The sequence below is a fragment of the Condylura cristata genome, unplaced genomic scaffold (genome assembly GCF_000260355.1).
Source record: "Condylura cristata isolate star-nosed mole 26May11 unplaced genomic scaffold, ConCri1.0 scaffold00013, whole genome shotgun sequence".
Taxonomy (NCBI): Eukaryota; Metazoa; Chordata; class Mammalia; order Eulipotyphla; family Talpidae; genus Condylura; species Condylura cristata.
The window spans coordinates 24,982,980-24,992,938 of NW_004567114.1; the positions used below are offsets into that span (position 1 = coordinate 24,982,980).

The 9,959-nt window shown below is 42.1% G+C and overlaps 1 protein-coding gene across 3 annotated transcripts in view; it reads left to right on the forward strand.

The window, feature by feature from the left end:
* Positions 1–6: 6 nt before the first annotated feature.
* Positions 7–9,959, forward strand: part of DCAF5 (DDB1 and CUL4 associated factor 5) — an 84,543-nt gene continuing 74,590 nt past the window's right edge. Inside the window, exon 1 of one of the 3 annotated variants that reach the window (XM_004681751.2) lies at positions 7–264. In XM_004681751.2, the coding sequence (XP_004681808.1) occupies positions 51–264 (214 nt within the window). In that variant the 5' untranslated portion in view covers positions 7–50. Of the gene's footprint in view, positions 265–4,780; positions 4,798–9,959 lie in introns of those variants that run through there. The other 2 variants (XM_012724593.1, XM_012724594.1) reach the window with 2 other exon arrangements.

The following is a 9,959-nucleotide window of genomic DNA, read 5'->3' on the forward strand; positions in this document are numbered from 1 at the left end:
GAGGCCGAGGGAGGGGCGGCGGCGCGAACGGCGGCGGCGGCGGTTCCAGCATGAAGAGGAGAGCTGGCCTGGGGGGCAGCATGAGGTCAGTGGTGGGCTTCTTGTCCCAGCGGGGCTTGCATGGGGACCCCCTGCTCACTCAGGACTTTCAGAGGAGACGCCTGCGGGGCTGCAGAAACCTCTACAAGAAGGACCTCCTCGGCCACTTCGGCTGTGTCAATGCCATTGAATTCTCCAACAATGGAGGCCAGTGGCTGGTCTCAGGTAAATCAACCTCCTTCCCCTCCCCGCGCCCCCCGCCCACCTCCCCTTTTCGCTGCCCTCGCCTCCCTCTTCCTCCCCTCCGTCCCCACCCCCTCCCTTCTCAACCCCCCCTTCCGCGGTGGGCAGATTTGGTGTCAAATTAAAGCCCCGGCGGGGGGAGGGAGGGAGGGGAAGGAGAGGATGTCTTCTATAAAAAAAGACCTAAAATGGTTGACAGGTCCTTAATTCGCTTTATCCCAAGTGGAAAGTGATCTCTCCTGATGACTGCCCGGAAAGTGTGGGTTGGGGAGGGGGGCGAGGTTACCGCCCGGCAAAGTTTGGTGGGAAACTCTTCCTCCGCGTACTTTAAAAGGGTGCGGGGGCCACTTGGGGGATCTGGAGGGGGAGGAGGCCGAGCGCGCCGCGGCTCGGGGGAACTCCAGCCCCGGTCGCCGGCGTCCTGGTCCAGGGGCCTCGGAGCCAGGCGGCGACGGGGCTGGACGCCGGAGGGCCGGGGGCTGCGACCCGTGCCGGCGGGGGCGGCGGAGGGGAGGGCACTGGCGGGCCGGTGGAGGTCGGCGCCCCGCTCGCGCCCCGAGGGGCCCAGCTCCTCCTCGGTCGGTGCTGTGGGGGCCTCTTCCGCGTCCTGTTGTTATCAGGGACTCGAGAGTGCGAGGGCTCTGGGGACTACGGGGCGCCGGTCTGAACTTGAATGCGCAACTTGCGAGGCTGGGGGTGGGCGGGCGACCCCGGGAGTCGCGTTGGCAGTAACCTGGAGCCCGCACCGCCTTTCCCCATGGCTGCGGTTGCAGGTGGGCCGGGCGCCGCCTCCCTCCCTCCTAGCTGGGTTCGGTTGTCCCCGGGTACCCGCTCCGGTGTCGGGGTAAGTGGCGAAATCGAGGCCGGGGCTCCGGCCGGGCTGTGTAGGCCTCGCTCTCCCGGGGCTCCTAGCGACAGGCAGCTGAATCGATAGCCTATTGCTCCCAGGGAGGCCCGTGCGGGCGGACTCCGCGACAGCTGCCCCCGGGGAGGTGCGCCTGCTGCCGTTGGGGGCGCTCGTCCCGGGGGTCGCCGGCCTAAGGCTGGGCGATTGGAGATGGCTGTACGCTGGGGGCTAGTCCCCAAAATTGAGCTCAGGGGTGGAGACCCGTGATCTGGCGTTCTAGCTCCCCTTCTGTCCTACCGGGTCCCATTTCCTACCCTGAGAGGGAGGAAGGGGCATTCCAGTGCTGGACGTGGCGCTTTGCTGCACCGAGGCCGGTCCCCGAACAGTTTTCTATTTTACGTCAATGGGCAACTCGCCAGAAACTTCTGGGATCACGGCAAAGCATCTGTCTTCTTCGCGAGAAGCAGTTGGAAGTGACACGGGGCAAGCTGTCCAATTTGGGATTAGCAGAGATAAGATGTGTGTGATCATTTCATGATAAATCGTCTGGGGTTTCTTCGGAATTGACTTTTCCATCCTGGATCATTTTCTCTTTGATAGGTAGATTTTGGCCCTCGATCATTCCCCTAAGAAGAAACCTGATAACTTACTGCGAGGCGTACCTCAAACAAAATCTTCCTTCCCCCACACCTCCCCAAAACTCCAAGGGCAAAAATGGGGGATGATCTCATAAAGAACTCCCTCTCAACACCCCTTCCCCCCATTGCTTCTGTATTTGTTAATATCTCTTTCTCCTTCCCAGACTGATGTATTCCAACAGAGGTGTTTCCAGACAAACGTAAACTCACCATAGTGGGCTAGGGAATTTGAAGAGGTACTCTTTTACAGACCGAACTAATACTGTTTATTAAATAGTAAGTGCAGTCATATATAGCCAGGTTTACTATACTGTTAGTAAATAACCGATGAAGATACATACCACGTAATCCACTCATTTAAAGTTTTTTAAAACATTAGAAAGTTCCCTCCATCTCTGCCAGTTATTCTTCTGTAGGATCTTTCCTATGTCTCAAATGAACTCCATTTTCTCTGGTTTTGCCTAGTTTATTTCCTTTAGTTTAAATCTGCTCCTTAGAAGAGGATTCCTTCCATAGGATAGCGTCAGGCAAACCTGTATGGTCCTGGGAATTAATTTTCTTCCTTTCCTAGTTGTAAGAAAAGTAAGCTGAGGCTCTCCCTGATGGCACAACGGGTTAAAGCGCAGCAGCCCTTCAGTGAGAGTTCAATCCCATTCCGGGAGGTGGGCCACAGGTGCGGCTGACCTCTCTTGCCTCTCAACTCTGCTCCCCTCAGCAGTGTACTTTGTGGATCTGCCTGTTCTGCTCCCAACTCTGTCTTTGGTGAATCCTCTCACCGCTGCTGCACCTCTGGTCTGTACCGCAGTTTTGTATGCATAAATAAATAAATCTTTAAAAAAAAGTAAGCTGTGAGTTTAGTTGCACATGTCCAGCAGTACTTTCTTGAGTCTAGCCTTCTTTACAGTTTACCCCTCCTCCTCTCCTTACACTTCCTCCTGCTCAGTTTTTCCTGTTTCCTTTTTTTTTTCTACTCTGGTCCTTGTTCCTTCCTTCTACTTTTCCACTAGCCCCTCCCCTTTTAACTCTGATAGACTTAGTTTATTTGTTCCATGAACTAAGAGTTTTGTTTAAATCCTTTTTACTAGTCACCTTCCATTAAGACTACAATTTATGCTAACTTAAATTTCCTCCTATTTGCTTCAGATAAGGAAGCCTGCCCCCATCCCACAGGGAATCATAAATACCTTTAACTTGTTAAAGCTAATTAAATTTTGTTCTGGGAAGTCCTTCCCAAATTTAAAACTAAAGTGATGTGATTACATTTTCTCTTTTTCTATCACTGTCTTTTTTGAGCAGTTAATACCTCAGGGGTGGGGTACATAGTATTTTGAAGCCAGTCTATTTCTAACTTGTCACAGTAATGGGTGGACTGGTAATAAGATTACTTCTTTTTTTTTTTTTAAAGATTTATTTATTTATTCATATGGAACTGGGGTACAGGCCAGAGATGCGGAGGGTGAAAGGATTCACCAGAGACAGAGCAGGGAGCAGAACAGGCAGATCAACGAAGTACACTGCTGAGGGGAGCAGCGGGCGGGTCAGGAGAGGTCTGCCACGCCATGTGGATCTCCTCCAGGGCAGGCAGGAATCGAACTCATGCGGAAGTGGCTTTAGCTTCTCAGTGCAGTGCTTTAACCCGCTGCGCCACCAGAGAGGGCCCAAGATTACTTCTATTTTTTACATTTTGACTCTGAAATACAATTTTATTAAGAGTGCTGATATGAAAATACAAAATTTTTTTTAAACATGAGAGTCATTACACAAAGAGATTTGACAATATGATTACTTTGCATTTTGCTGTATTTTGTTGGGATAGGTTAAAACTCACAAAGTGGTGAGTAAAAGGATAGATATTTTCATTTGTTCACTGTTTTCACTTCTTAATTGTTTGGGCAGGCTCACACTTCTTGTGCCACATGCAATTTGATATAATTAAGACCTGGGCAAAAACAATAGTTAAGTGGCCTTATAAATGCTATTTGCTAAAGATGCCATGGATTTTTTTCTGCCAACAGCTAGCCCCTTTTCCAGGGCTAATGTCAGCAGATATTAAGATAAAATCAGGAAGAAGAAAAGATGCTCTGCTGAGAAGTTTGTGACAGCAACAGACAGAGAAGGGTTTTTTGTCATTTTAAAACATTAAAATATTGTAACCTAAAAGTATTTTTCTTTATCACTGATCAGACTGTAATATTATATGAGGCAGTGTGGTATAGCAGACTCATGGTTAAAATCACTGCTGTATGGTTAATTGTAGCCCTTAGTCAAGTTGCTCCTGTTCAGTCTGTTTCCTAATGCAATAGGAATACCAGTGCCTACCTGAAGGACTGTTGTGAGAACTCCAGTAGGCAAAGTTGGGAACCTCTTGGAAAATGCTGAGTTTGTTTCCTTTCCATTTTGCAGTTATTACATTAATAGTTGCCGTTTGTTTTTACGAGTATTGCTAGTGAACTAGTGCAAATGGGTCAGACGGGATAGTTTTGTGACTTTCTGTTGTGGAATGAGGAGGCACACTGTGGTGTGAAAGACCCTGGGATTTGGCTTTGCATGATTTGAGTTGGAGGCTCTACCAGTCACTTGTATGAATTTAGGGAAACCCTTTCATTTCTCATCTGTAAAATGGGGTAGCAACATGCTCTTACTACCTAATACATGTGGCATCTGTGAAGATACTTTGCAAACTATATGGGTTAAAATAAACATTACTTTTTATGAAGAGCAGTTTATGCTTCATGATTTCAGTCCTTTAGAATATTTATGTGTTTTAGTCTTTTGAGGGTTGAGGAGTGATACTGTATGTTGAAGTGCTACTTACTAAAGATCCTAACAGCATCAAGTTTATGTTAATACACATATTTAGGGGATATCCTGGATTTACCTTTTATGTCTTTGGTTGCCTCCAGTACTTTAAATTGCCTCCTCTATGCTTCTCCTTTTCTCTAGAATGGATTCCTTGAAGTCTTTTCTTCTTTGGGAAGAAGATGAACATCTTGGGACCTGATTACAAGACCAGGCAGAGTGTAGCTCTGTGTATGTCTAACTTGAGTTATAGCTCTACCTTCTAGTATCTTGTAAATTGTTTGTGCAGTAAACAGACATATTCAGCACTTCAGCAATGAGAGTTGGCCTCGCATTGTTTCCTCTGAATTGATATTAAAAGCATTGGAACCTGTAGAGCTAGCAGATTAGTGGCTCCTAAGTATAAAGTTTGAGTTACAGTGAAAGATTATCATCTCTCTCAATGCCTGTGACTAAATGTAGGGAAAACATCTTGAGAAGCTTTTTGAATAGCATCAACTATATGAATTCAAAGTGTTATGTAGAAGTTGTGAATGAGGAGAGGCGTTTAATCACTTGCTCATAATATCTATAACTCAGATAACTATTCCTATTGGTGGTTATTCTATCTCTATATATATACACACATATATAACAGACAAGCTTTTAACAGTTTTTTTTTTACATATATGGAAAATGTATGTGTGTGTATATATAGAGGAGAAAGGGTGGAGGGGGGAGAGGAGAGTTAGGTTAGGAGCATGTATGTAGTCTGATTGCCTGACTAGAACACCAGCTCAACTATTTCTAACTTTGACAAGTCACTTATCTTTGTTTCCTCATTCATATAATACAGACAATAATACCTCACATGGTTGTGGTGAGGCTTGAATGAAATAACAGGTGTAAAGTCCCTAGCAAAAAGGCCTTGATGTTTGCTCTGGTTGCTACTGCTGCTGTAACTCTTATTATTGTTTTTGTTTCACTTCAGTCTCATAAAAAGCATTTAGGAGATTGACATCTTTAACATCTAACATTCATTACTCTTGATATATACAGTAGTATATTGTGAAAAACTGAGAAAGTTCTCAGTCAGATGAACTTTTTGAACAAGTGTGACTCTAGTCACACTTTTTAAATTATAAAACTTTTGCATGAAATAATAGCTATGATAATAACTATATGCTTAATTTGAACCTATTAATTACCAATCATTTTCTCTTGCCAAATCACCATTTTGTTCTATTTTATAGAACTTTTTTTTAAAAATAAATTTATGTAAGAGCATATTACTTACACGTGAAGTGTTTGGCATTAGCCAGAAAATACTTAAATGACTATTAAAACATCCCCTGTGTTTAATTAGAATGAATTTGTTGGTCTAGCTGTTCATCAGAAAAAATATGGCCAGTGGTACAGCAGATACCTGACTTTGAAAAACTTTCATTGCCATACATTTGACAAGGTGATGAAGGAATCAATTTCTGAGTTTTCTAATTACTGATAATCCATTGCTGTGAGGGTGTTTAATTTTGTCCAGTTATTAGTCCAACAAATAGTTATTGGGTTCATACTATTTATAAGACAGAAACTGTAAAAACAGAGATGATGAATCAGAGATAAATCATGCTCTCAAAAAGCTTGCATTAAAAAGTGTTTACTTCTCTGTAATACTATGTGACCCTTTTTAACTTTCCTCTGTTTCATGATACTTTGATATTCAATTTTCCTTCGTTTTGCAGTACTCAATAAAATAAGACTCCTCTTGCTTTTGAGCTCTGGTAGGAAAGAAAGCTCATGGAGATGGCTTTGTTATACCTATAACTCATGTAACTATTCCTATCGGTGGTTATTCTATCTATACACACATACACACACACATAACATACAAGCTTTTAACAGTTTTTTTTTACATATATGGAGAATATATGTGTGTGTATATATACAGAGAGAGGAGATAAATTATAAATTATAAATGTCATAAGGATAAAAAAAAGACATGGGTATAGACATTTTCCTCACCTACTTTTCAGATTTAGAAGTATGCCTGGGTATGCCACTTCTGTTTTAAAACAGACTAGTGAGGTTTAATTAATTAATCTAAAATCCTACCAGACTCATTAAACATTGTTAGCATGTCATAAAATAGTTCTGTGTTCACCAGTGTTCATAGGATTTTCACTGACTTCACCTATGTCAATGCATTTTTGCTTACTCAGAGTTTCTAAGAAGAGCAGTGGCCCTCACTTATGTATCCTGGCCACTACAGTGAAAAGAGGTGTTAGCCCAGGTACAAATGTGTGCTCATGCACTGATCAGTGATAGATTTCACAGGAAAGTAATCATTTAGTTTGGGGTCTTTATTGACCAGTAAGATTTAAGACACAGATAGATACTGCTTTTCTAAATTCCAGGTTTAAGAAGTTTTATTTATTTGCTCATACATCCAGAATGAGGGCAAATAGAGCACGTTTATAGCTAATAGTGCTTTGTTTATTTTTTTTCTTTTTTATGATTTCAAGAAGAATTGATTTCAGATACCTCTTTAGATTTTAAATCTTTTCAGGCAAAATAATCTAATTTAAATGAGGGTTATGTAGGTTAGGAATCAATTCTATTTTCAATTTTTGGAGTCTTTTTATATATAAAAAAACCCCCTCATAATTAAAGAACTAATTACTAGTCTGTTAGAATTAACCCTTGGAATCTTGTGATATTATGAAATTACCTTTCTTTTCTATTCAACTCTCTTTAAAAGTTTGTTAATTTTGGCCCTCCGTGGTGGCGCAGCGGGTTAAAGCACTGCACTGAGAAGCTAAAGCCACTTCCGCATGAGTTCGATCCCTGCCTGCCCCGGAGGTGACCACATGGCGTGGCAGACCTCTCCTGACCCGCCCGCTGTTCCCCTCAGCAGTGTACTTCGTCCATCTGCCTGTTCTGCTCCCCACTCTGTCTCTGGTGAAGCCTCTCACCGCCCCTGAGCCTCTGGCCTGTACCCCAGTTCTGTATGTACAAATAAATAAATCTTTAAAAAAAAAAAGTTTGTTAATTTATAAGGACTAGGTTATTGTCATAGTGTAAGGTGCTTTTTAGGTGATCTTTGATATTGAACATTTATTAGTACATTTTAGACTTTTAGAAACATTAACTAGCATGTATAGAATATATATATGTATATATATTTAAAGATTTATTTATTCGTACAGAACTGGGGTACAGGCCAGAGATGCGGAGGGTGAGAGGATTCACCAGAAACAGAGCAGGGAGCAGAACAGGCAGATCACGAAGTACACTGCTGAGGGGAGCAGCCAGCGGGTCAGGAGAGGTCTGCCTGGATCTCCACCAGGGCAGGCGGGGATCGAACTCATGTGGAAGTGGCTTAAGCTTCTTTGTGCTGTGCTTTAACCCACTGTGCCACCAGGGAGGGCCCTAGAATAATTTAAATGTATTTTTTGCATAAGGTGACATTACATTTTAAAAAATCAATTTTAAACCAAGAAAGCCAGTGAATATTTTATATGGGTACAGCAAAAATCAAAAGTTGATGAAGTCTTTCATGAGCCTCAATTTGTATCTTTATCTTATAAAAGGTAGTGGATACATAGGTGAATTGTCCACAGTTACCACATTAGTCCTTGCAGTCAGGACTCTGGGCTCATTGCTCCCAGGCAGGTATGGCTTGTAAGTTGCCTCTTTTTATTTTCCTTTCCCTTTTCTTATAAGGCAGATCCCCTTTTCTGGATCTCTTTTAATTGTTAGCAGTTTCCTAGCACATGTACAACTCTAGTTGCTCCTCTTAGATAATCAGTTATATTTGTGTTTTGCTGTAAATGTAGTTAACAGCCTCTTTAAACATTGTTAGCATGTCAAAAAAAGCTTTTTTTTTTTAAGTTTTTATTTATTTATGCAGGCCAGGGTACAGGGGCGGTAAGAGGATTCACCAGAGTCAGAGTGGGGAGAAGAACAGATGAAGTACTCTGCTGAGGGGAGCAGTGAGCGAGACAGGAGAGGTCTGCCGAGCCATGTGGGCCACCTCCAAGGCTGGGGATGGAACTCCCACTGAAGCAGCTGCGGCCAGCTGCAGTGCTGTGCTTCAACCCATTGCACAACCAGCAGGGGCCTCTTGTGTTTATTTATTCATTAAAAATATTTAATGAGAACACCTAAGTGTGTTTCTTTAGTTTTATTAATGGCTATAATTATTATTTTAAAACATTTATTTAGCACGTGCCAGGCCCTTTCCTAAATGCTAAGTCTTATTTTCCACTTGGAAACTAGCCAGTGTTATGTATAGTCTAAAAATATGGGAGATTTTAAAAGTCTTGTATTTTTATAATGAAATGCCAAGGAATCAAAAAAAAAGACATTGATGAGTGCTGATGGTTCTGTAGTACAGAGAGCAGGTAGGGCATTAGTGAGAAAAACAGGTATTAGAATTGTCTCTGGTTAAAATAAAGTGAAATGTAATTCTGGAGATGAAAGTAGACTTTTATTACCTTGCTCTTGTAGAAAATTTGGTTCTATTATCTGCTACTTAAGTTTTTCTTCTTTTCAGCTTTACTGCTTATTAATTGTCACCGCCAACATTACATAAGCTTAATGAAACTTGTTTCTCATTTCACATTCCATGCTGATCCTTCAAAATCGTATTGCTCTCTAACATTTACAAAATTAAGGCGGCTTCTAGAATTCAACTGAGACAATCCTGTTTATAAAAAGTATAATGCTTATTAATAAAAATATATAATATTTGAGTAGGTCATTTATCAGCTGCTATTTGGGGAGGAGTATTTTACATACCCAGCACATTTATATACATGATCACATTAACTTTCTAAGGTGGTGATTATACTGTGATCCTTATTTTACATATGAGGAACCAGGCTTAGAGAAGTTGAATGGGACTGCATGAATGTGGGCCATGCTCCTAAATGCTCTGAAATTTTTTAGAATGTTACATTTTAGAAGGCTCTGACTTTTCCCCTTTTATGCTTTCACTTTTGATACTTGGCTAACTGCTTTGTTTCCTTTATTTATAAACAGAGAAAGGGACTAGGGCTAAGGGGATGGATAGAGCTATGGACTTGGGAGTCAGAAAAACATAGTTCTGGTCACAGCTGTAGCACTCACCCTGTAAGCATCTCTGTCTTGTTGCCAGAAATCACTTCACCTGCGTTTTGGTCTGGGCAGTCATTTAAAGTCTCCTTCCTTATACTTTGTTTTTTTTTTTTCAGGTTTGTTTTCATAACCTACATGACTAACTTCACCTTGGACTAAAATCATTTTAGTCTAATTAGCAATAGGTATATATACTCTGGTTACCAAGTTGATTCCACCTCTCTATTAGTCCAGTTGAATATATTTACAAAGTCTGCAATTTGAGTTTGGTATTTGCTGAAAGCAGGCCAATTGAA